The 26689-nt window shown below is 40.6% G+C and overlaps 2 protein-coding genes across 2 annotated transcripts; one reads left to right on the forward strand and one right to left on the reverse strand.

The window, feature by feature from the left end:
* Positions 1-17797: 17797 nt before the first annotated feature.
* Positions 17798-21062, reverse strand: LOC128743724 (uncharacterized). Its single transcript, XM_053840355.1, has 4 exons — positions 20864-21062; positions 20573-20690; positions 19589-20512; positions 17798-19514 (listed from the first exon to the last, which is right to left on the reverse strand). Exons 1-4 carry the CDS (start codon positions 20959-20961, stop codon positions 18141-18143), a joined length of 2514 nt encoding a protein of 837 aa, XP_053696330.1. The 5' UTR covers positions 20962-21062; the 3' UTR covers positions 17798-18140.
* A 3483-nt stretch (positions 21063-24545) lies between these two features.
* Positions 24546-25882, forward strand: LOC128746101 (methionyl-tRNA formyltransferase, mitochondrial). The gene is made up of 5 exons (XM_053843149.1): positions 24546-24760; positions 24824-25033; positions 25092-25230; positions 25282-25444; positions 25503-25882. The coding sequence occupies exons 1-5, from the start codon at positions 24570-24572 to the stop codon at positions 25880-25882; spliced, it is 1083 nt and encodes a 360-aa protein (XP_053699124.1). The 5' UTR covers positions 24546-24569.
* Positions 25883-26689: the final 807 nt, after the last annotated feature.

The raw sequence follows: 26689 nt of genomic DNA on the forward strand, positions 1-26689 counted from the left end.
TACTTTTCCAGTCGCTTAATCAACGCTTCATCAACCTTTATGCAGCCAAAAAAAATATATTTTTAAATTTAAAAAAATGGGACGTGTCATTTTTATTTCGTCGTTAACGCGATATTTTTAGTTCCGGATAACTTTAATTCGTACAAGTAAGTAAGTAAGCTAGCTAATTAAAAATGCATGTCTTTTTTCCGGGAATCGAACCCGCCATCTTTTGATTCATAAGCACTCACCGTATAACCCGCCCCATTTGCATCTGCAGAACAGACAGTGAGAATATCTTTACACCTGAAGCCTAGCTCGTCTAGCGTGAAGCAGTCGATAATGTCGATAACTGACAAACTTTTGCTGTCAGCCGAATTGCGAAATTCTATGATCTGACAGTATGTGTGCTGTGAGCCGAAAGAAAACTTGGTAGAAGTTTGTTAAGCCACTTTTACACCCTTAAGCAGACTTAAAGTAGTTTGAAAGCTGTGAGCCTAATGAAAGCTTCCACTCTACATTTTAACACCTTTAAGCAGCCGTAAAACGGTTTGATGTTTATGGCTGTTTAGAAGCAGATTGTTTACCAAAAAAATCCGCTATTAAGCTTTTTATCAGCTTTTGGGAGAGAACTGATTTGAAAAACTTAAAGTAGCTTACACATCGCTTATTTAAACACCATTTGAGCGCTTACTTTATGCAGCTTTGATCGCCTTAAACCAACCCGTAAACAGCCATTGCTCTTGCAATTCAGCTACCGTTGTTACTTGGGTAGTAACTATAGGTAATGCTAGTGTTTTTTCCAAGTTTTAGGGGTGTCAATGAAACGATGCACAGTGCGTTGAACGTATGGGACTGCGGGACAAAAATCAAAACTGCTAGTTTTAGTCATTTTATCAAGCTAGTGTAATGAAAAAAGTAGTTTGTGATAATAGAAGCTAGTATTTGCTTAAATGTCTCAAAATATTTACATAATGGCAAAAATGTCCCAAATGCCAAATTCTTATGCAAGCATTGCAAAAGTTTTTCATCATTATATGGGTTGCCGTCGGCTATATAACTACCAAAGTTGTTTGTGAAAGCGGCATTTATACTAGAAATACTTTGGTAAATTCAGCAATGCCATCTAGTGTTAGATTAAGCAGCACTAGAAGATCAACCGTGGCTGCAATTTCGGTAACCGAAAAGTTTTTCTTCAATGCATGAAAGCTTGGAAAGCTATGTTTATGGAAGACGTTTGCATTTCTAAGCAAAATATAGTTTCGCACTAACAAATCTATATGTGTGAACAGAGCTAGTGTTTAAGTAATACTTAAACCTTTTTTACCATTCTCAGCCGTAACGGAAAAGTAAATAATAATTTTCCGTGGCATAATTTGAGACAAAGTCTGCAGCTCGACGTTCTGTTTTTGTTAGTAAATTTTTGAAAACCTTTTAATTAGATCCACGAAATGAATTTCCAGCAGGAAAACCGTTATCATTGATTATTCGTCATATTATCAACCCGAGAAACGGGAAAAACGGCAATACTTAATACCGACTAAGTTCATTAATTTATTTAAAGAAATATTTACTCGCTATATGAAATAAAATCGCTTTGAGTTTAATTTTGAACAGTAATAGCACAAAGCTTCATAAACAGTGGTTTCTTCTAACAGGAATATAGTAGGATCAACGGAAAACTGACGGTTTATCAGTGCTTGACGTTGATCTACAAATATTAAAATATCTTGCAGAGTTGCAGGTAGTTGCAGCTAAAACCTGTTCGATCTTGTAGAGGACACTTTGAACAATTATTCTGTGTATATTTTAGCTTGGAAGTCGGTGTAACATTTTTTAAGTCAGTAATCAAAGTTGGAGTTCTGTTTTTTTGAAGGATAATATCTATGCCGTTTCTATGGGGCGATTTCTTAGGAGTGAGGTCAAAATGAATTCCTTCTATAACCAAAATTTATTCCACGAACCTTGATTGTTATTCTCCATTTTAAAGATTTTGATTACACAAACTATGAAACTTTTACGTGCGTGGAGAATAACCTTCAAAAATAAAAGCAAAATTTGTAAGTAAAATCCACTCTGCAACTTGACAGTTTGAACGCTTGTAATAGTAGTTGTGACGCTTTCCCATGCAAACTAATACTTGTTTATATAGCAAAAGGCATCTATAAACAATTTTGAATACTTGGTATACCCGATTTAAAAAAAAGTGAAAAATGATTTTTGTCTATGGCTCAACGCACTGTGCGATGTTTTGTTAGAAAATTTGTTCGAAGTGTTACGTCTATTAGTCTATGATTCTACCGAGACCGCCACCGCAAAGCAGTTAATTTGTTTGTTTCGTCACAATAGCTCTTCGATAGCCGCAAAGGACTTCGGTCTGGGTAACAGACCTCATATTCCCTAGACAAGTAGTGGCGCTGATGTGCCCCAGGGGAGTTATCTTGCATCTAGTGCTGTTATAACTTTTATCGAAATAGCTGTTAGTCACTTACTGTCAAATCTCGGAAGCGAACCAAAACAAGTTTGACATAAGTAGTTCAACAAATATAACCTGTAAAAATCCAGTGATGCTAGCGCCAATACTTTTCTAGGGACTATGAGGTCTGTTGTCTGGGTCAAAGGGTCTGCTAGGAAAATAAAGCTTTCTTTTACTTCTCATCAGCTAAGTCGCTGGTAAACATTTGGACAAAAATACACTTGATCTGACCACACAGAAAATGCGAAATTCAGTTATTTATTAAAGCTTCCATTCCATTCTGTTAGCGGGCAAATATAACTACATAACAAAAGAGTTTACCACCACTTCAAAAGGCCTACATATTCCGGATTATTTCAATTTCAACAGCGAACTCGAAATAGATGAATAATCAAAGTATAATCTGAATCAATCCATGTGCGGTCTCACGAATCTGATTCACAATTTCGAAACGATAAATGACTATAATCTACCCTGCACCGCACCGGAACGGCTAATCTAATTCCACTATCCCCCAAGAACAAATACCGGATGAAACACGAGCCAAAAATCAACACCATAAATCAAGTGCCAATGATACTTGCTATTTCCATATCTTCCAATCCGATCGGAACACCAAACAAACACAAAGCAAATGTTTATCGACAATCGCAAAAAAGGAATTTTCCCCGACAGGAACGTGATGACATCGGAAGCGAATATACAAACAGATTTCTTAAGGCTGCTGTAGATAATAGTTTAATATCCCGTTAAAAAATATTCTATTGTTTTATAAAGTTGTTTCAACAGGTGAGAAATACAACAATAAACTGCTGATTGAGCTTTTAATCACCACAAAAACTTACTTTTAATTCCACAGCTTTTCTAATCAATAGAGTAATTCTTTAATACACCGCCTAGTCCAGCCTGATGCAGTGCGAAGCCCAACGGAACCTGTATCTGATTATCATAATTTACCTCGATATTGGCATCAGATGGTGGAACAAACCGCTGACCGCAATCACCGATGTGACCTGAAAAGTATGCAAATGCCCATATGATACGGGTCATTTGCTGTGCTATACGCCTATCGCCACCCTCATATCACCGACCATAGAGTGCTTCCAGGTTGGGAGCGATCTGTGCAATTTCTGTTTTGTTTATTGATTTTATTTAACCTGTTGCTCATGACGTGCTACCATTAGTGGACGCACTTGAAAATAGATAGTCAGCTCTGATAAGGGCTCCAAATAATGCTTCTCAGCGCGTATAAACTAAATTAATGAATTATACATGTACTTACTTACTTACTTATGTGTCCATGTCCGCCGGTCCGGCAGAACAAAGGGATGAAATCAGAGATCTCCACTGCTGACGGTTACCCGCCATGGCTTTTACCTGTCGCCAGGACAGGTTCTCGTCTACAGCCCGGATGTCGTTGGCTAAGCTCCGTCGCCATGAGCCTCTGGGTCTGCCTCTTCTACGCTGTCCTTGTGGATTCCAGTCGAGTGCTGCTCTGCAAACCTCGTTCGCTCCTTTCCTCAAGGTGTGTCCGATCCACTTCCACCTACGCTCACGAATTTCTGTGGCTATCGGCCGTTGATGACACCGACGATGGAGTTCCTCATTGGATATCCAATTATCAGGCCACCAGGCACGAATAATATATCGCAGGCACCGGTTAATGAATACCTGCAGTTTTTGCGTTGTCTCCGCTGAGACGCACCACGTTTCGCAGGCATACAGCAGTACGGATTTAACGTTTGAATTAAAGATTCGGGTTTTCGTACGTAGAGTGATCTGGTTTGAGCGCCAAATGTTTCGCAGACCTGCAAAGGCACCCCTGGCCTTCCTGATCCGTGTGGCTATATCAGTCTTGGTACCACCATCGGGCGTTGTTTGGCTACCAAGATATTGAAAGACGGCTACCTGCTCAACTTGTTGTCCCGCTACTGTAAAGTTGGTGGAATTGTCAGTGTTCACTACCATAGACTTAGTTTTCGCTACATTGACTGTGAGACCTGCTGCCTGGGAGCTCTCGGAGAGGTCGTCTAACTTGCTCTGCATATCGTTTCGGCGTTGTGCGAGCAAGACAATGTCGTCGGCTAGGTCGAGGTCATTTAGCTGCTCCATCGTTAGAGGATTCCAAGGCAATCCTCGATTTGGTCTACTGTCAATTGCTCCAACTAATATCTCATCCATAACGATGAGAAACAGAAGCGGTGATAAAATGCAGCCCTGTCTCACGCCAGCAGTTACCCTTATGGGGTCGGACAAGACGCCGTCGTGCAAAACCTTGCACGAGAACGCCTCGTACTGAGCCTCGATGAGATGGACTAGCTTATCTGGAACTCCTCTACGCCTAAGTGCGCCCCAGATGTTTTCGTGATTGAGTCGGTCGAACGCCTTTTCGAAGTCAACGAACACCAGCAGAAGAGAGTCCTGGAATTCGTTGATCTGCTCCAATATAATGCGGAGCGTTGTGATATGGTCTACACATGATCGGCCAGCACGGAATCCAGCTTGCTGCCGCCGGAGAGTAGCGTCGATCTTCTCCTGGATCCGGTTGAGGATTACCTTACAGAGTACTTTGAGAGTAATACAGAGCAACGTGATGCCACGCCAGTTACCGCATTCCGTTAGGTCTCCTTTCTTAGGGACTTTGACCAATATGCCCTGCATCCAGTCCACCGGAAAAGTTGCGGTTTCCCAAATATTGCTGAAAAGCTGATGCATCATCTGGGCTGACAAAGATGGGTCAGCTTTGAGCATTTCGGCTGAAATACAATCTATCCCTGGCGCTCTATTGGATTTCATACTCTTGATGGCTGCTACAATTTCATCCAGCGATGGCGCCTCCGAGTTCACGCGATTTATTCGACGAACTGTAGGCGTCGTACGCTGCTGGTTTTGTTGGTCTCTGACATTTGAAACTCGGAAGAGTTGTTCAAAATGTTCAGTCCATCGCTTAAGCTGTTCTGTACGGTCAGTCAATAGCTGACCAGCTCTGTCCTTTAGCGGCATCTTTGTATTCATCCTGGCACCACTAAGGCGGCGAGAAATATCGTACAACAAACGGATATCACCATTGGCGGCGGCGGTTTCTCCTTGTTCGGCTAGGGAGTTAGTCCAGGCTCTCTTGTCCCGCCTACAAGCACGTTTAACAGCCCTCTCCAGTTCGGCGTATCGTTGACGGGCAGCTGTCTTAGCCGATCTGGTCCGCGCTCGCTCAATGCCGGCTTTCGCCTCTCTCCGCTCGTCGATCTTCCTCCAAGTTTCATCCGAAATCCACTCCCTCCGCCCACTGCGCGCTTTGCCGAGGGTTTCATCACTGGTCGTGATGAAGGCGTTCTTGATGCCGGTCCATTGCTCTTCGACGGTTCCACCAGATGGCAACTCCGAGGCTCGAGATTCAAGTTGTTCAACAAAGGCCCTTTTCACCTCAGGATTCTCCAATCGGCGGACGTCGTAGCGGCACCCAACTTTCTCCTCCCGTCGTTGGACACGTGCACCCATTATACATGTACACCCGGATGTAAACTTAAGTTCCTTTAGTAAACCACCAGTGAAATTCTTTCAACTGTCATGTTTAATTGATCAAAACCGTGGTTGACTCCCGGTCCAAAACACGCGGTATTATCATTATATAATACTATAAGCGCCTTATTCAGTCTGTAACGAAAACCAGACCCCTTACAGTCATGTTCTCAGAGGTAGGATCTATAGTTACTATATATATAGTTCGGCGGATAGAAAATCGGGAGCCAAATAAACGTCAAAAGCGGAGCCAAAAGCTTTTCAAAATCCAAAATGCAGGAGTAATGTAAAAAAAACACACTTTATTTTCATAGAACTAGTCATTTTCAACACCCGCCAGTGATTATTTTTCGTAAAAACCTGCACATCCGCTTTTCTATCCGGTTTTCTATACGCCGAACTATATATATAGTAACTATAGTAGGATCACATCTTGCTCCCTAAATGCTTTTCACAAAGCTGAAACTAGTACATGTGCATCTAAGCTACAGCTGGTGCGAACATCTCACAAACATTCTTTTATCCGGGGAAAGATTTGCCGAAGGTCCGAAAAAGAAATTGGTACTGCAAACATATCAATATTCGTGATACAACGATGTACAGATGTCAGTGCCCTGGTTAAAACCTCTGCGCCACAGTTTACAGTGGCAAGTTAGTATACAAATATAAGCGAAAACTCAAATAAATGATGCCCGATTGCAGTCATTATAAGCATAACATTAGAGGTACATACATTTGGGCGTTTTGGTAATACATTCCGGTTAACTCCATTGTAGTGAATCTAGATTATCACAGCAAAAAAGTGCTTTGCGAGCTACCAGCTAGTTATTAACATTAACATACATTTAGCATAAACAATTTGCACAAAATCTAGCAAACATCATTGGTAAGTGTCTGAAAATATTGTTGAGAACATAAAATTCAGAGTACCGTGCTTGTAGCGCCTACATTCCTTTGTGTAATGTCCATCATAGTTTAATTTACCCTACCATTATGATACCTATGTTATCCAGAATGCCGGATATGCTCCCACGAATTGTGTTGGCTCGAGTGAATGAATGATTTGATTTTGCCGCCGGTATTCAAATCACCTAGGCATTCAAAGAACCGCAATTGCAATGAAAAGTGGTTCAATGATTACAAAGCCGGAGGTAAAGTATTTTGATAGTTGCGTATCCATCATACCAGTAGATTCAAATAAATAAAAACAGGAAAGGACTAGGTATACAATAGCGAAAGGACAATTTGATTCAGCTGAAAACATTTTATTTGAATGTGTAGAAGCACGAACGCTCAATATGCGCAATGCCGAGATCCGGAAAATAAATAAAGTTTATGATAACTTTCTTGTAATTAGGGATACAGTAGTTTTGCATTACTTTACTTTACTTCTACGCCTGCACTCTACCAGCCATCAGGTACCGTAAAACGGGGTAAAATGGGAGAATGGGAAATATGATCGATATGATTTTCAGTGCTTGTCATTTTTGATTTTTTTATTAAAACATGATTTATGACATAAGACATCTGTCCTTTAAAATGTCACTAACGAAAATAAATCTTACAAAATTACTACCGTGCAACGTTTACTTCCTATTTTTCATATAACATTTCTAAGCTTTAGTATCTATTGATTGAAAAGAGCATCTATTGATGCGGAAAATTTGTTTGAAATTTGTATAAATTTATTTGGAAAAATCAATTTACTAGTATTTTTAATCCTATCACCACTATACCTATATGCTTAAATTAACTGCTATTCTTCGCTTTTCTTGTACAATTGTGAGCAACAGCAAGTGAAGAAAATGACAATTGAATTCTGAAATCAAAGAAAAGAAAAAACTTTTCGATTGAATCCCACTATTTAATATTTATGGGCAACAGATACGTAGTTCGCCTACGACGTGCAGGCTTCATCAGTGTCTTATTTCAAAGCGTATACGTATCTGTCGCGAAAAAATATCAAATAGTGGAATTTAGTCGGAAAAAGTTTTTTCTTTTCTTTGATTTCAGAGTTCGTATTCCACTAAGGCTGTGAACCATTTCACGAAATTTTTAACTTTTTAGTTAAAATTTGACAGTTCGAAGGTTATTTCTCCTCGAGTGGTTAAAATCAGTTCAGAATGCGAACCATTTCATATTTGACAGATTGATAGTTGTTTTACTCAATGAGAGCATATATAAGGTGAGGATGAAGATATGTTTCTATAACAGCGAATTTATTTATTCAGTCCAGGTTGAAATTGGTTGAATTTTTTGTGTTCATTTGCTCCTATTTGATGGATAACATTTATCTCGTTTCATCTCGGGTTGAATAACATCCATACATCGATGAAAAAAAATTCCAGGAAAAATCAGTGAAGCACATCGAAGCTCTTTCCTCACCTCTGGCATATCTCATTGGCTCTCAAAACTTGGTTAAAAATAACCATGCTCCCGAGCAGGGTTATTTTCGAAAAACCATCGAACTGTCAAATTTTAACCAAAAAGTTAAAAATTTCGCGGAATGGTTCACAGCCTAAGAGGCTTCAATAACTTCAGACAATTGACATGTTTCTCACTTTTCTTGAATTTCAATGCAAATTAAAAAAATGCAAATTGTCATCACATACACACACACATACATACATACTTACATACATACATACATACATACATACATACATGCATACATACACACATACAAACATACATACACACATACATACATACATACATACATACATACATACATACATACATACATACATACATACATACATACATACATTACACACATTGAATACAATCAACATTTGATTGATGTTTTGATTTCACACGTTTTAACGGTTTAATATACGGGGCTTAAATGTTAAACTTTGAATAACTTTTCAATGAACCGTCCGATTTTAAATAACTCGCTTTCGTTTGATAGATCTCAGCAGTAATTTTCAAATAATAATAAAATATGTGATGGTTTTCAATGAATTGATGCTTACATGTTACAAAAATATGTTTTAAATGCTATTTTTTCACATTTCTTTATGTAACTTTCAAACTACAAGTCCAATCGTCATGAAATTTGGAAGTTAAGGGTTTGCAAGGCTCCCCTTTCATATGCAATCAATTTTGTTCAAATCGGTTGAGGGACCTATAAGATAATGAAGTCCCATATTTTTCGTATTTTTATACATAACTTTTGAACTAAAAGTCCGATCAATATGAAATTCAATAGCGACCTATGGGACACCTAGACCTTCCATTTGACACTAAGAACATTAAAATCGGTCCAGCCATCTCCGAGAAAAGTAAGTGAGATTAAAAAGCGTCACATACACACACACACACACACACACACACACACACACACACACACACACACACACACACACACACACACACACACACACACACACACACACACACACACACACACACACACACACCCACACACACACACACACACAGAAAATGCTCAATTTTCGAAACTGAGTCGAATGGTATATGACATTCGGCCCGCAGGACCTTCTTTCCATTTCCGGTTTTCCGAGTGAGTATAACGGTATAGATACTATCTATACCTATAAAGAAGGATTTCTGTCTGTCTGTCTGTCTGTCTGTCTGTCTGTCTGTCTGTCTGTCCTGTGTTCCTTATAGAATCAAAAACTACTGAACCAATCGGCGTGAAAATTTGCATGTAGAGGTTTTTGGGGCCAGGAAAGGTTTTAGTGATGGTTAGAGACCCCTCCCCCCACTAAGAGGGGGGGCTCCCATACAAATGAAACACAAATTTCTGCATAACTCGAGAACTAATCAAGCAAATAGAACCAAATTTGGCATGTGGGTGTTTTCGGTGACAAGAATTTATTCTAGGGTAATTTGAGACCCCTCCCCTCTTTATAAGGGGAATTATAACTCCTCTCCCCTTTAAGAGGGGGGGTAACTCGAGAGGGGGGTAACTCGAGAACTAATCAAGCAAATGGAACCAAATTTGGCATGTGAAGGTTTTCGAGGGCAAGAAAATTTGCTATGTTGAATTAGGACCCCTCCTCACTTTAAGAGGGGGGGCTCCTGTACAAATGAAATACCAATTTCCTCATAACTCGAGAACTAATCAAGCAAATAGAACAACATTTGGCATGTGGGTGTTTTTTTTGGTGACAAGAATTTATTCTATGGTGAATTGAGACCCCTCCCCTCTTTATAAGAGGAATTATAACTCCTCTCCCCTTTAAGAGGGGGGACTTCCATACAAATTTCCTCATAACTCGAGAACTAATCAAGCGAATTGAACCAAATTTGGCATGTGTGTGTTTTTGGAAACAATTTTTTTTTCAATGATGAATTGGGACCCCTCCCCACTTTAGGAGGGGTGGTCCTATACAAACGAAATACAAATTTCCTCATAACTCGAGAACTAATCCAGCAAATGGAACCAAATTTGGCGTGTAGGTGTTTTTGGAGGCAAGAATTTTTTCTGTGATGAATTAGGACCTCTTCCCACATTAGGAGGGGGGCTTCCAATACAAATGAAATACAAATTTCCCCATAACTCGAGAACTAATCAAGCAAATAGAACCAAATTCGGCATGTGGAGGTTTTTGGAGGCAAAAATATTTTCTACGGTGAATTAGGATCCTTCCACACTTCAAGAGAGGGGGCTTCTACACAAATGAAATACAAATTTCCTCATAATTCGAGAACTAATCAAGCAAATGGAACCATATTTGGCATGTGGGTGTTTTTGGAGGCAACCATTTTTCCCATGATGAATTAGGACTTCTTACCTTTTTAGGAGGGGGGGGGCTCCCATTCAAACGAAATACAAATTTGCTCATAACTTTAGAACTAATCAAGCAAATGGAACCAAATTTGGCATGTGAGAGTTTTAGATGGCAGAATTTTTTTTCTGTGGTGTATTACGACCCCTTTCCCTTTTAAGAGGGTGGGCTCCCACACAAATGAAATACAAATTTCCTTATAATTTGAGTACTAATCAAGCAAATGGAACCAAATTTAGCATGTAGGAGATTTTTGAGTCTTGAATTTATTTTATGATAGTTAGAGACCTCTCACCCCTGTGGTAGGGGGATATGGACTCTCATACAAATAAAACAGAAATTTTTGCGAAACTTAAAAACTAATCCAACTCGAGAAATTCGAGACTCTTCCATAAAACATTAATCAATAACAAGACCACAAAAACTATCTATAGTAACACTAGATCATTCAGGACGAGCCGGTCGCGAGTGTTGCCGGTGACCCGCCGTCGGAAGCGCCGCCCACTGGGGGGCTTGCAAAACTCGAGAAGTGACAAAGATCATCCGAGATTCATGATTTATGTACAACACAGGTTAATTTGTGGCAATACGAAGTTTGTCGGGTCAGCTAGTATATATATATATATATATATATATATTCATATATATATATATATATATATATATATATATATATATATATATATATATATATATATATATATATATATATATATATATATATATATATATATATATATATATATATATATATATATATATATATATATATACCTTTATACTTTATACTACATATTTATATAGTATAGAAATAGTATCAAACTAGTATCAAACTCCCGGATCCTCTCCTCCACTCTTCGCTTCCCTCTCACTCCTACACAAACGAGCCGCAGTTAATGTCGTTCTCGTTAGTGACGAAACCGCAAATTACTTCATAGTGCAATCCCTATCACTAAATAGTGACAATTACGAAAAATTCGACCTTGAAGTCAAATTCCTGCATACATTTTCTTCGTGATTAGCTTGCTTCACGGGCAGGGACAACAGTTAAAACAAACCTAGACAAATCTAGATAGAATTAACAAAAGGGCGAATGTCGCAAATGTATACAAAACGGGTGAGAGTTACAACATAGGAAAATCAACCCTTACTCGGTTTGTTTACGCTTGCTACATTCGCCCTTTTGTTAATTCTATCTTCAAATGTGATTTCAGTGTTGGAAAAGTGCAGGAGAGAATTTTGTATGAATTGAGTCGATTCGATTCCATTCGAGTCGATAGCCCTTGTTGTGAATAGGGCCCACAACACAAGAGCACAATGGAAAGTTCACATTAAATTGTATGCATGTTAATTGTACATTAGAATTGTATAATGATTAGAGCACAGAGAACAGACTACCAGGTAATCGCCAAAAAGTGTGTAAAAGGTTTTTATGTAATCTGCGAGTAATCCTTCAATAGAGCACCCCTCGAGCAGTAAGTGGCAAACTAAATCTTGATGTCGCTGCCATCGCTGCTATCTAACTCCAGCACAAAGAAATATTGATAAAGGTACATGGATATTTTTTGATGCGTTTGGCAAACTATTTCAGGAGGGCGCTACCGACAGATTTTACACACAAAAAATCGATTACTTCCTTCGAGCCTGTTAATCTGTTCTCTGTGGTTTGGAGTTCGACACTGCTGGATAATACGCGTTTAAAACGTTGAACTTCAATTTATGCATATCGCGTTCACCTAACAAATAGTAAACAAACCACTAGTGGATGTCAAATGGGTGAATTGCGTTCATTCCGGTTCATTCGTGACGTCATCTTGCAAAACCTTATAGCAGCGACATCAAGATTTAGTTTGCCACTTACTGCTCGAGGGGTGCTCTATTGAAGGATTACTCGCAGATTACATAAAAACCTTTTACACACTTTTTGTCAATTACCTGGTAGTCTGTTCTCTGTGTTGAAAGTTGTGAATAGGCTCTCCAAATATTAATTAGGGTATGTTGCTACATTGTCGTAATTGCCTATTCCCGTCCTATCCAACACAAATTATTCAAAATATCACCATTTTCATGACACACAATGCAAAACTTATTCCCTAATATTTTAGTTAGTTGTCTATCATACGCAATCAATCAAAGTGAGCTGAGATCTATTTAAATGCTTTTTTTCATTAAAGAAGTCCTACCAGCCAAATTTCCTACGTTTTTTCGTGCGACGAAGAAGACAATGTCGACTAATCGTTTTAATTTCCGTCGTTCATAAATGAAAATAATTCACGCAAGGTATTGTCGTTATTCTACAGCCAGAAAAACTTGCCTGACCTGCAGAAATTTTGTAGAATAACATTTGTCATGCCGTTCTACACAAATACATGCGCGTTAGCTTCGTAAACATTGTTGTGATTTTTAGTTCGGACGATGAAACATTTTGTTGGACGGATTTTAAAACGGTACGACGAATTTTAGTAATGAAGTCAGTTGCGTAATTTCAATAATATGCTTTAATAGTCGCTTTTCAGTGATTTCAAAGTTCACGGATCGGAAGGTAAGTGTGGTATAGTCATATCAGTACAAGAACTTTTGGAGTATTCACTAAATCTATCCAGCAAATGATGAAAATTAGAATGGCTTTCCTTATTACGACGGGAATTAGAAAAAGACCCTATCAACACATTTTTTATTTCTTTTATCCCACTTCCTTACACTACAGTTCTCTCTGAGCTGTTCCGCTGATAACCGCCGAATGAACAGTCTTCCTCGCTGGTTTCGATTTGAATACGTTGGACAACCGGTCGTGGATCTTGCTTACTACAAGGTATTGGTCCAAGTCAACGTTTGGTCCCCGGAAGGATCGCACGTCTGCGACATCAGAAAAGTACCGGCCATCAACCAGAACGTGGTCGACCTGAGAGCAGGCCTCTCCATTGGGGTGTTTGCAGATGTGCTTCTGAATGTACCATCGTGCAAAATATGTACTATAGATATCCATTCCTTTGGCTGCAGCGAAGACGGAGACTTTCTCTACCAATAACGTGACGGAAGAATTCTTCACGTTCGACCTGTACATTTGTATCCCCGATGACTATCTTTATGTCATGTCTTGAGCACTATCCATATGCACTGTCGAGAAGATCATAAGGATTACTCTTTTATGGTATCAGGTTTGTCACGGCACGCGGTACGGTGTTATGTTTATCTCTTTTGTTCTCTCGCAATCCCCCTGAACAGCGAGTGGGACGTCAAACTCCACTTCATTATTGCCCAATACTACTATTGGACGGAACTAGATGAACCATTGTACCACGTCCTCGTTGTAATGGCAATTGGCTAGATATTATGACCAAAACGCAACTAGACTATTCTTGAACTTAATGAAAGGTAAGAGTTTGTTCAGTCACTCTCTTTTATATACTTCCGCATTCATGATCTTATCCGTCAAAAAAACCCTGATATTCTTACCATAAGGACAGATCGCTTGCCAAGTCAAGAACAACAAACTGCTAAGTGCTTTGCCGCGAGCAAGACACATGCATCGTGCTTCATCAGCACTTGGTTGTACAGCTTACAAGCCCAGATTCTGCTCCCTGTTTGTTGTTTGAGGCTTTGGTGATTTGTCCAATTGGTCGGAAACTCAGCATTTCCGGAGATGGATACGCCGCACAGTACTCTTACTGACTTATGGGTTCATGTCCGTCCGTCCGGTAGAACAAAAGGATGAAACCAGAGATCACCACTACCGACGATTATCCGCTATGCCTTTCACCTTTCGCCAGGACAGGTTCTCGTTAACAGTCCGAATTTCGTTGACAAAACTGTGTCGCCATGGGCCTCTGGGGCTGGCTCTTCTTCGTTGTTCTGGAGGATTCCAGTCGAATGGTTCTCCTGTAGGTCCCCTTCTCTCCTCAAGGTGGACACTTCCACCTACGTTCTCGAATTTCGGTGACGTTCTTTGATGACATCGACGATGGCGTTCCTTGTTGGATATACGGTTGTTAAGCCACCAGGCACGAATAATATATCGCAGACAACGATCAATGAATACCTGCAGTTTTTGTGTCTTTCAAATAATATCTCATCCATAACGATGAGGAACAGCAACGGTGATAAAATACAGCCCTGTCTCACGCCAGCAGTAACCCTCATAGGGTCGGACAAGACACCGTTATGCTACACCTTGCACGAGAACGCCTCGTACTGAGCCACGATGAGATGGACTAGCGTATCTGGAACTCCTCGACGCCTAAGTGCACAGATGTTTTCGTGGTTGAGTCGATCAAAAGCTTTTTCGAAGTCAACGAACACCAGCAGAAGAGAGTCCTGGAATTCGATGATCCGCTCCAACTTAATGTGGAGTGTTGTGATATGGTCTACACATGATCAGCCACCACGAAATGCAGCTTGCTGCCGCCGGAGAGTAACGTCGGTTTTCTCCTGGATCCGTTTGAGGATTACCTTACAGAGTACTTTGAGAGTAATGCAGAGCAACGTGATGCCATGTCAGTTACCGCATTCCTTTTTTAGGGACTTTGATCAAAATGCCCTGCATCTAGTCCACCAGAAAAGTTGTGGTTTCCCATATATTACTGAAAAGCTGACAGGCTGAAGGGCTGACAAGAATGAATCAGCTTTGAGTATCTCGGCTGAAATAAAGTCTATTCCTGGCGCTCTGTTGGATTACATACTATTGTTGACTGCTTCCCTTTCATCCAGTAATGGCACCTCCCAGTTGACCTCTAGGCACGATGCTGGTCTAACAAGCCAGTCGTTGTATGTTCGAATCTCAGCTGGAAGAGGCTGTTAGAGTCAATAGGATCGTATCAGTAGCGCTGTCCTTTAGCAGCATTGTTGTATTCATCTTGGAATCACTAAAAGCGGTTGGAAATATCGTACAACAAACGGATATCACCATTGGCTGCGGCGGTTTGTCCTTGTTCGGCTATGGAGTTAGTCCAGGCTCTAATGTTCCGCCTACAAGCTTCTTTAACAGTCCTCTCTGTGTGGTATGCAGCCACCTGATAAATAAGTGTATAACACGTATCGTGAAATATACGACAGACTGCGCATCAGCATATCCCTCAGCGCCAGCCCGAAGTCGTGCTGTTCGTTCTTCGGTTTCGTATGCGCTGTGAGTTCGGACATCTTTCGGGCATTGTTCGGGGATGTTGCCATCGTACGATGATCTTGTCCCTCATTGTGTAGTTAACCTCCTTGAAGGTAAGGTGTGTGTTCTAGATGCTGCATGTTGGGTGATTCCCAGCGAATGGCCGTTTTACACACTCTCCAGTCCAACGTATTGTTGACGAGCAGCTGTCTTAGCCTATCTTATTCGTTCGTCGATCCTTCCTCCAAGTTTCATCCGAAATCCACGCGCATTTTGCCGAGGGTTTCGTCCCTGGCCCAGATGGAGGCGTTTTTGATGTCGGTCCATTGCTCTTCGACGGTTCCACCACGTGGCTCCGAGACTCGAGATTCAATTTGTTCGACAAAGGTCATTTTCACCGCGGGATTCTCTACTGAGCGGACGTCGTAACGGCACCCAACTTTCTTCTCCCATCGTTGGACACGTGTGACGCGCAAACGAATCTCAGCGATAACAAGGTGATGGTCGGATTAAGAAGATTCCTTCGTCAATTTCGGCTGATGCAGATGTGGTCGATTTATTTTTCCGTTCGGCCGTCTCGGGAAACCCACGTTACTTTATGGGAATCTATGGGGAAAGAGCGATCCACCAATAACCATCCAAGATGTTATTAGCACAAAATTCTGTAAACAGCTCCCCGTTTTCGCTCATCTCTCCTAGGCCATGGCGTCTCATGACGCGTTCAAGACCCGCGTTGTTTGAACCAAACTTCGCGTTTTCAAGTGGATTTGGATGTTCCCCTTCGGAATTTTCTCAGCCTATGGCTATAAAAACTCTTTTTCTCCTGCAGGTCGGCAGCTTCTGCAGGCACATAGCACTGGGTTACAGTAAGGTTTCTAACCTGTCTTCTGAATCTGGCGACGATTATTCTTTCATTTATCGGTTGCCATTTCATCAGAGCCGCCGCATGTGCGCTCCTGGACTCTCAGGTGGAATCCAACTCCTCTCTTTCGAGTACCATTTTCACCTTCTATGCCAGAGTAGAGAAAGACTTGATCGAACAATCTCGCCAGTATGCAGCCAATGGACCTCACTCAGCCTCAGGATTTCAAGATTTAGGTGACCAGCTTCTCTTGCAACTTAAGCCAACTTAGTTTGTCCTACTGGTCAAGGGTCAGTATATTCCATGTTCTGATTCGGGTCCGTGTATTAATTCTAAAGTTCGTTGCCAATAATCCAGAGGCCCCATTCTTAAAGTCACTAACCTACATTTTTTAGGTGAGAGCATTGCATTTTTTGCGATTCTGAGAATCACCTAGGTAACTCCGCTCACCTGGGTGACTGTACAAATCAAATGGGGCCTGTAAAGTGAGGTGAGGGTGATTGCAAGAATAAGACCCGCGAGTGAAGTGAGATGTGTGGTGACTGTCTTAACCTTCTGCGGTAGTCTGATAGACACCATAAATCAGAAAAATGCATCAGATGCGTCAAATGTTGTATTTTGATTTTTAAGTTTGAAGGGTCTTCCCGACTCGTATTTGTGGTCTAATTACATCCAATAGGTTGCTAAAGATATGTACAGAATTCTAAAATAATTAAGATCTGAATTTACATAATTCAAGATTGGGAATTATTAAGTTAAGTTTCGGTGTCCAGTAGACTACCACGTCAGCATAATCGTTAAGATTGGGGCACCTCAGCCGCAGAAGGTTAAACATACGCTCCTCATGAGACAAAACTATCTTCTTTCACTAAACGTTCGGCAATTGAATGGGGCTCTACTTTCTTCAATGGAATTAGAAACTTCGAAAACGGATGGGACAGGACACTTGGGCCCATAAGACAGGCCGCAACTAACCGCGGCGCTAGGTGAAGTAACTCCGAGTATAAAAATTAACTGGTTTGACGGAAAACGGTCTCCAATAAAACAACCTGTGTCGAATTTCAGGGAAAAAAATATAATATATCAATTTATTAGATTCACTTGCTAACATCATCCACTATTTCCTTACAATGATTATTTTATTTCGTATTCCTAAAAATGCTTCCGATTCGGGCAGTGTTTGTTACTTGTTTTTATTATCCTCTGACTACGGAATCACCTTGTTTTTATACATGAGGTTAACAAACTTATCGTAACGTTACGAAGCAGTGGGCTGTAAAATCTTTCTTCGAAAGCTAAAGTTGCCTACTTTCATTTTTTTTATCAGTCAAAATATATCACACAAACATGAAACATTACAGAATACGCTTAACTGAATTGAAAGAAATATAAAATTATTTTAGTAACCTAAGGCTAGAAACAATTTAAATAGACACCATTTAATGCAACTTAACAATCTTCCTGGGAATCATGATTATGGGTTGTTTCCGGTAATTCGCCTAGCTTGCTTAAATTAAGCAAACTACGCCTATGACTGTTGGATGGTCTTTCACCACCCGGTGCGGGTGACTGAGAAATCGGAACAAAACTAGATGCTGTTGAAGCGAGACCTCCGCCACGAAAAACAGGTGGCGTCTGTGACTGATGCAGCGGAAAGGGCATTGCGGTCCTCATCGCTGATGGCGGATTAGTCTGAAAGAGGTTACGTTCGCCAAATAGATTACGATTGCTAAAGCCGCTATTGATTTTGCTGCTGCTGCCGGCGAATGAAATAAACGATGGAACCGGCGATGGATGAGGTCGTACCGCAGGGAAGTTGACCGACTGATTCAGGCGATGATGAAAAGCGTTCGGAACTGAAGCGTTGGAAATGGCAACCGGTTCGGAAAATAGGGACACACGATCAAGTTCTAATGGCGGTGGTTCTTCCGGCGTTGGGCGTCGCGTTGGCTGAGATTCGAATCCGGAACTTTGTGAGGAAGTTCGCGACATGAACAGTGGTTGCTGGACGAAACCGGGAGGATTTGCAGCATCGCGATTATTTTGCGGAGCCATTCCCCAGTAACCACCGGCTATCCAGCTGTTTCCAGATTCCGCGATTGCGCATAGTTTCGGAGGGGATACCGTAACTTTACGATGACGCAACGAGAAACCTTCGTCCGGATCGACATGGTGCGTAGTGAACGGGTTGTTGATCACGGAGAGATCCCTTCGGGAAACGGAAAGTCTTCCACTGATGCTAAGACGGTCAATATCCTCTCCAAAGCGGTCCTCCTGCAAGGTTGCGGTGTTGAGTGCACTCATAGAATAGTAGCCATGAAATTTCTGGGAAGCATTATTCATATTAGATTCCGGTCGACTTCCCATAGCAGTTGTGAAATTGTCTACTGAAAACGAAGGTGTCTTCAGTAGAGAACTTTCCGGTACAAAGAAACTCTGCCTGCTGAATGTACGCTTCGGTGAATGCTGTTGTAAAGTGGTGTTCAGGCGATTAACATCCAGCATTGGTCCACCAAAAGAGGATTTGGGAGTTGCCTGTGTAGCACACGAATCATCGAACAATGGTCGCGTGATAGAAGATGTCAGAACGGAAGGACTGATAGATTTAGTCGAGTCTAAAGATCTATTGCTGACATCAGTTTTGACGGAAGTTCGAAGTTGATGCTGCAGATGTTCCGAAGAATCCGAGTTATCGCATTCAGCGGTCTCCTGAGAATAGATTTTGTGGAAACTAGAGTTCAGGTTATCGGATGGCTGTATTTTTGGGGCCGTTTGACCAATGCATCCTATAGCCGTTGCAAAAGCTACCGTTGATAGAAAAACCTAAAAGAGAAACTTGTTTCACTAATTTTACTGAGCTTTTAGATCCATTTTCAAACTAACACAAGTATCCTTACCTCAATCAATTCGCACGAAACTCCTTGCTCCAAGAATTGTGAACATGGATCTGTTCGTAGAAATAGTTTCATTAATCCGCATAGTATCAAAACTACCGGTTTTGTCGAACCGATGTACGACTTTGCCCCTAGCAACATGCAAGCCAATGCGATGAGTGCTAGATCCGAAAGAACATTGGACTGTGTGGCAACTGCCATCGTTTCGGGAGTATTGTTCAACGCCTCACATATGTTGTCCGCAACGGTAGTGTTTCCAGCCATCCATCGAGCAATAAACAGTTTCTTCAAATAACTAAACTGTTCAATCCAATTGGCAATAGTTGGCTGACCCCAAATGCCTTCCCACAAGGACACCAACGTATCTTTAAACGCCACAAAGTAAGAAACTGCAATAAGCACAGTTTGAGAGACTGCCGAACTAAATATTATCTCGAGGCGATCCTTGTTTATTTCAACTTCCGCCAGATGCTGACCGAGTTTAATTGTCAGCAGTGCGATAATCATCCACAAGCAAACATTAGCAACCGTCTGTTGCTTCCGAATTGCCATCTTCTTGTCACTGGCCGCCATATGCAAATCAAACACCTTAAGGCCTTTGATACCGATTTGAGCCAATTTTGAACCAAGAATATTACGCTTAACCTCATTCAGTGTTCGGTTAAGGACCCGGTCGCATCGTGAGCAAAGTTTGTAAGTTTGTTCCAATTGAAGTTGGTATTCTTCCACCTCAGCATCATAGTTTTCCTCCATCTCAGGAACAAACGACGCAAGTTGGTAGATTTTAAGCTCCTGATTGCGATTACATCCAAAACATAATCCATTGGATGGAGCAGAGTAACTGATCTTGTCGTCGTCGGTAATGTTGGAGCGAGGATTCAATCGGCACTGATATTGTTCCGGGATTTCCCGATTGTAGTCACCGTCCTGCAATTTATAATTGATTAGTTAACACAACACAGATGCGCAAAGCTTTACTTAACCTACTTCATTGAATCCATTGTACTGAGTGCATTTAGGACAAACCCAAGAATTACTGTTGTCGTAGGGAACCCTGCTATCTTGATTGCAAAACCAGCAGTTGACCCGCACAGGGAATCGTTTTCTGTTAATAACAAAAAAAAAATTTTGTAATCGAACCCCCATGAAGCGTCTGAAACCTTTAACCCCGTTCTATTTATATGTAGTGGCAGGTTATGTTAATTGACCTGAGCATATTGAACCGATTGTAATTACGAACAGAGAAAGTTTATTTTATATTTAACCAAATCTACTCACCTCAAACTAAGAAACAAATTAACTAATGCAATAATCGCTACGAAACCAATTGCTATTATCGGCAAAATAGTGCCGGTGAACCCACTAAATGTTAACATTTTTCTATGTATGTAATTCTATGAAACTATACATTTAGTATCGCACAATGAAACAGATTTACGTTTGTAGGAATACTTTGTAACGAATATAAATAACTATATTTTACTTTTTGCTTAGATTTTTCTCGTATAACCTTTTATCCGACAGAAGTCCCGCGTTCCTTTTTACTTTTCAATTCTTTAACTTTCAAATTTTAAAGGGATGGAAAACATATCGATACTTATCGATAACATCGATATTTCCGAAGTATCGAAAACATCGATAAAATTTTCGGAGGAACGATAATTGAAGATAGAACCAACAAAAGGGCGAATGTCGCAGGCGTAAACCAAGGGCATGGTGTGTTGCTATCTTATTCCCATGTATAGGAGTGAAGAGAGCAACTTTCAAATCAAATGGTCCTCGGTAAAGGGGAATTCCCAGCAAATTTTTTGGTTCTTGTCAAAATTAACATTTTGGTACCTATGCGTGGGACTTCGAAAATGTATGAATTTGACAGCCACTTCACCCCGTAGGCGTAAACAAACCGAGTGAGAGTTGATTTTCCTATGCTGCTCCAGCAAAATATAACTCTCCCTCGTTTTGTTTACATCTGCGACATTCGCCCTTTTGTTAATTCTATCTAGAATTATCGATATTTTTAAATTCTTGGTTAGAGTGACTATATATAGAGTGGCGACAATGTCAAAATTGGAATGATAATTATCTGTCAGTGTCATTCCAATCGAGCAGACCTGAGAGAGATTCGCGAAGAGGAAAAATTCTAACGTCAAATGCAGCCAGTACGATCTGTCAAATGCAGCCAGTCGTTATCGTTGTCCCAAAATGGAAAAGTATTGTTAATTCTCATAAATTTTCTGCCGGTGTTTTTGTGAAAAACACATTCGGAATTGAATTAGTCTTGTTTGTCTCAATTGTAAATTAACATTTTTGCAAAAACTGAAATTCCCGTGTGACAATTAACACCAAAATATGTTATTATAAAATGCACACTTCACGCACAAGTTTCATTTATTTGCCCGAAAATGAAAGCAAACGTAATAGGAAGAAGAAGAACAGCCAAAGCATAAGAAAAAGAAGACCGTCTCCGCGACTCTCTCTCAGGAGCAGACGACCAATCCAACGCGTATGCAGGAAAGAGAAAGAAAATAAGCTTTGCTAGAGCATTGCATACTTTTGGGCACTCTGTATATAGTCACTCTACTCTTGGTTATATTAGAGTGACTATATACAGAGTGGCGACATGTCATCCCAAAAGTATGCAATGCACTAGCAATGCTTATTTTCTCTCTATGCAGGAAAGAGAAAGAAAATAAGCTTTGCTAGAGCATTGCATACTTTTGGGATGACATGTCGCCACTCTGTATATAGTCACTCTACTCTTGGTTATATTAGAGTGACTATATACAGAGTGGCGACATGTCATCCCAAAAGTATGCAATGCACTAGCAATGCTTGTTTTCTTTCTCTTTCCTGCATACGCGTTGGATTGGTCGTCTGCTCGATTGGAATGACCCTGACAGATAATTATCATTCCAATTTCGACATTGTCGCCACTCTATATATAGTCACTCTAGGTTATATGACATCAACCTCCGGGCATCTACTATGTTTCCTGAAACCGACACAAAATGAGGCGACGCACACTAGTGATCCGATACGTATAAATGTGATCCAGTGACCCAGCTATGTTGGCTTCACCTATTTTGTTCGCAAACGTCAAAGTTGCCACCGGGGTGTATTACATACCCCCCCTATTAAACACCCGCATTCACTTTTTCACCTTGCGATTCACTTTTAAGGCCACTATTTGTGTACAAACTTAGAAAATTTTGTCTAAGAATGTCGACGTAAGACGTTGTAACTGTGTTGTTTGTAAAGGCCCCCATACACGTACGCATATGTTGGGTTGGAAATGAACAAAACGTTGGAGGTTCATTCCGACCGAGCGCCGAGCCGAACATTTTCTTCTGCCAGTTTGGTTCGTGGCACTCACACACAAGCGAGCGTGTTGGACGAACATGAATTCACCAACATTTTCGGCCAACATGTACGTACGTGTATGGGGGCCTTAAGTCTGTAGGTAATAAAACAAAACAAATGTTATCTAAGCAAAGAATAAGAGCATAAACATAGAAAACTTACACGTGCTTACACTGTCAATAATGCATGATTTACCTTTGCGCACAACTATATAAAGCTGAAAAACGAAATATTTTCTCGGGAAGCCCAATATATTATCTGACAACAGCGCCAGCGCAAGCGAGCGGCGTTCTCGTGCAGCGACTGATGTTTGAGTCTTGGCTTAAGTGAACATTTGAAATGATCGTTTTTATTGGCGATGGAATGAGGCTGCAGTGTTACGTCTGTTAGTCTGTGTTCTAAGCTCGACTGCAACAGCAATTCGCAACTACGAAACTGAAAAAGATTTTTAAGCCTGTTCGCACTTATACGAAATCCCATGCCGAACTGTCATTGTATAAACCTTTGCATGGTGCCTAACCTCAACTCTGGTTTTTGTGTGTTTTGTTTTGATTCCCTTTGTAACCTAATTTTATTGCTAGTGGGTTTATTACTTGTAATTCGTACCATCAGTTGTTTGCGGAAACCGGAACTGCCCGACTTTTCCGAAGCAGAAAAATGATAGCAGTTGTGCACAACACAGAGATGCCATATTTTCTAAAAAAATGTCTGCAACTACTCGAAAACCGGAAAAATCGAGCAGTTTTCCAGCTACTCGAATTTTCTGGTTTAAAAATAATCTGCGAAAATCTGCACACTTTTTTAGGAAGTCTGTGAAAGTTTAAAGAGCTTCGAACAAAAATCTGCACCAAAACAATAAAAGTCATAAAAACTGCAAATAGGGTAACCAACGTATTTTGGACCCCATCAGCAGCTGTACATAATTTGGACACTTACAGCAAAATCAAATGGAAGTGTCCAAATTATGTACAGCTGCTGATGGGGTCCAAAATAGGTTGGTTACCCTATCTGCAAATTTATAATGATCTGCAAGACCGTTCCAAAAATCTGGAATTTGCAGACAAATCTGCAAGTCTGGTATCCCTGCTGACATCTGCGTGCAATGCTTTATATATGAAGTATTCCACCACGCACACATATAAGGATTTTTTGACATTAGCTGAGGCCCTCGCTGAAGCTGTTTGCAGTAGGAATAATATCAAAAAGATCAAATATCAAACTCCCGGATCCTCTCCTCCCACTCTTCGCTCCCCTCTCACTCCTACATAACCGATCCTCAGCTAATGTCATTCTGGTTAGTGACGAAACCGCAAATTACTTCATGTCGACCAACATTTGAAAGGGGCGGATAAGCCAACTGTCAAACAGAACGAGTGAGAGTTACTTTTTGCTGAAGCAGCATAGGAAAATTAACTCTCACTCGTTCTGTTTGATAGTTGGCTTATCCGCCCCTTTCAAATGTTAGTCGACATATGCTTATGTCTCGAGTCCCTCGCCACCCTGTATTTTACTCAGTTTGTTTTTATTTCAAAATCAGCTGTTTGTTGTTTCATCAGGTCTTTCAGGTTGCTTCTTGCTTCCATCCAGGCCATCCTTTAAAATCTACCAGTTATTATTTAGTGTAATGAAAATACTAAAAACAATGTGTAGAAATATTTTTGAGTACCGCAGGAAACTGGTCTCCTTTCGTCCCGCAGATGTACATACATGTTTCCATTGCACATCATCGCAAGAAAGCAAGAGTTCGCTAAGATTACTCTTCTTTGGCACCGATAGCTTTTCACTACCAAGTCTACGAATTCTCAATGAGAACCGGTAAGTTTGATGTTATATTCAGAATTCAACCCATCATTCATATTAAAAGAAGCTCATTTTTAGTAAATCTAAGCAGGGACCCATTTGCTCACTGCAAGTGGTGACTTCATTCAAGGCAAAGAAAAACCCGCTTAAACAGTATGCCCAAGCCGAAGGACTTCAACTGCATGATTGGCCGTTTCGGTATTCTAACGTGCAACAAGATTTCGATCTGGGCATCGTTGTTTCGTTTGGACACATGATACCGGAGTCATTGATCTCCGCATTTCGATTGTGAGTATAAAGTTAATGATTGGTTCGAATGCAGTTAACAACGTTTGTTTTTACCCAGAGGGATGCTAAATGTGCATGCAAGTTTACTGCCAAAACTACGCGGTGCAGCACCAATTGTTCACGCTATTCGAAACGGCGATCATGAAACGGGAGTTACAATAATGAAAATTAAACCTAAGCATTTCGATATAGGAGAGGTAAGTTCTATATAAACTGGTAAAGAATACTTACTAAACTTTTTCGGGCAGATTTTAAGGCAGGAAAAGGTTACCATCCCGGAAGACACACTTATGCCGGAACTACACAGTCAGCTTGCTGAGCTTGGCGCTCGAACACTCCTGGAATGTTTAGAAAACTTACAATTTTATTATAGTAATCTGAAGCTGCAAAACGATAAATCGGCAACTTATGGTAATAATCTCAAAAGTTTAAGATTTGCAGAAATCTAACAATATTTTGTTTTACGCAGCTCCGAAGATAGATACTAAGTTTGCCGAGGTCCGGTGGTCGGAAATGAACGCTCGGCAGGTGTACGATCTCTATCGTTCATTGTACTCATACAAGCCGCTGACGACTCGATTTGCAGGCGATTCAGGAGAAACGATTAAATTATTCAAGCTGCACTATCGTCCCGATTTAGCAGAAAGTGACAATTTAAAGACAGTTCCCGGGGAGGTCCAGTATTGTCGTTTGAGGAAACGATTGCTTGTATGGTGCTGTGATGGTAGGCCGGTGGAAGTTGAGCAGCTGGGTATCGGCGGTCGAAAAGCCTTGAGTGCGGTTGAGTTTTATAATGGATATCTTAACAAAATAGCAGTGCCCCTTAGGGTGTTCAGAACTTCATTGTAGTAGTGTGCTGAAATATAGTGAAGAAATTATAATGGATGTTACTGTTACTGTATATCGTTAATTTTTGCGATTAGATTTACAAATTGTTTCCCACCATAAAATAGGTATTTAAATCTAAATGGCGATTGCAAACTGGAAAGACCACAAAATCGCATAACGGAGATATTACGGGTCAGCAACTGTAAACCATAGCAGTGTGTAGTCGTCTCGAAGCTGGTCGAATTTTCACAACGATGTTGACTGTAGCCGAAGAATCACAAATATATACTGCTGTTACTCGCATAACAGTCCCATTTATATAGGAAACTCAATAGAAAGTGGGGCTGTTATGCGAGTAGCGGCAGTATACTACTGTGTTGAAAGTCTCCTGCTGAGTGTTGTGGGATTCATATTTGCTATAGTTCGTACGGTGATGTGACATCCTTAGCATAACAGTATTACGGACGCATCCAGAACCCTACCGCAGGTCGATTCGCTCAAAAATTAGAGGGCACTGTATTTTTCCTCGCAGAATGTCGGCGACTAATAGCGAATTCATAAATTGATTTGGCACAGGTCGATTAGCACTCAGTTTTAATCGAAGTGCTGTCAAAGTGTTCATAAATTAACCGAGAATACATCTCGGTTAAACTGACAGCTCTCAGTTTGAAGCGCAGGTTAAAAGGTTAAAACTGTCTAGCATTATGGCTTACGGGTCGATCTGTCGAACTGCCCGTATCGTTCATAAATTTCAGGTTCGAGTTAGCACGAACCCAGGTTAATTTATGAAATCGCTATTAGATTCTTCATATGATTGACACGCTTGGT

The sequence above is a fragment of the Sabethes cyaneus genome, chromosome 1 (genome assembly GCF_943734655.1).
Source record: "Sabethes cyaneus chromosome 1, idSabCyanKW18_F2, whole genome shotgun sequence".
In the NCBI taxonomy this organism is placed as follows: Eukaryota; Metazoa; Arthropoda; class Insecta; order Diptera; family Culicidae; genus Sabethes; species Sabethes cyaneus.

Excerpts from the sequence above, each read along its gene's own strand:
- LOC128743724 (XM_053840355.1), bottom strand. The coding sequence starts at position 20,961 with ATGTTAACATTTAGTGGGTTCACCGGCACTATTTTGCCGATAATAGCA. Across the intron at positions 20,691-20,863 it reads AATTTGTTTCTTAGTTTGAG|AAAACGATTCCCTGTGCGGG; the intron begins GTGAGTAGATTT and ends TGTTATTAACAG. Across the intron at positions 19,515-19,588 it reads TTTCGTGCGAATTGATTGAG|GTTTTTCTATCAACGGTAGC; the intron begins GTAAGGATACTT and ends TTTCTCTTTTAG.
- LOC128746101 (XM_053843149.1), top strand. The coding sequence starts at position 24,570 with ATGAAAATACTAAAAACAATGTGTAGAAATATTTTTGAGTACCGCAGG. Across the intron at positions 24,761-24,823 it reads CGAATTCTCAATGAGAACCG|TAAATCTAAGCAGGGACCCA; the intron begins GTAAGTTTGATG and ends GCTCATTTTTAG. Across the intron at positions 25,231-25,281 it reads AGCATTTCGATATAGGAGAG|ATTTTAAGGCAGGAAAAGGT; the intron begins GTAAGTTCTATA and ends TTTTTCGGGCAG.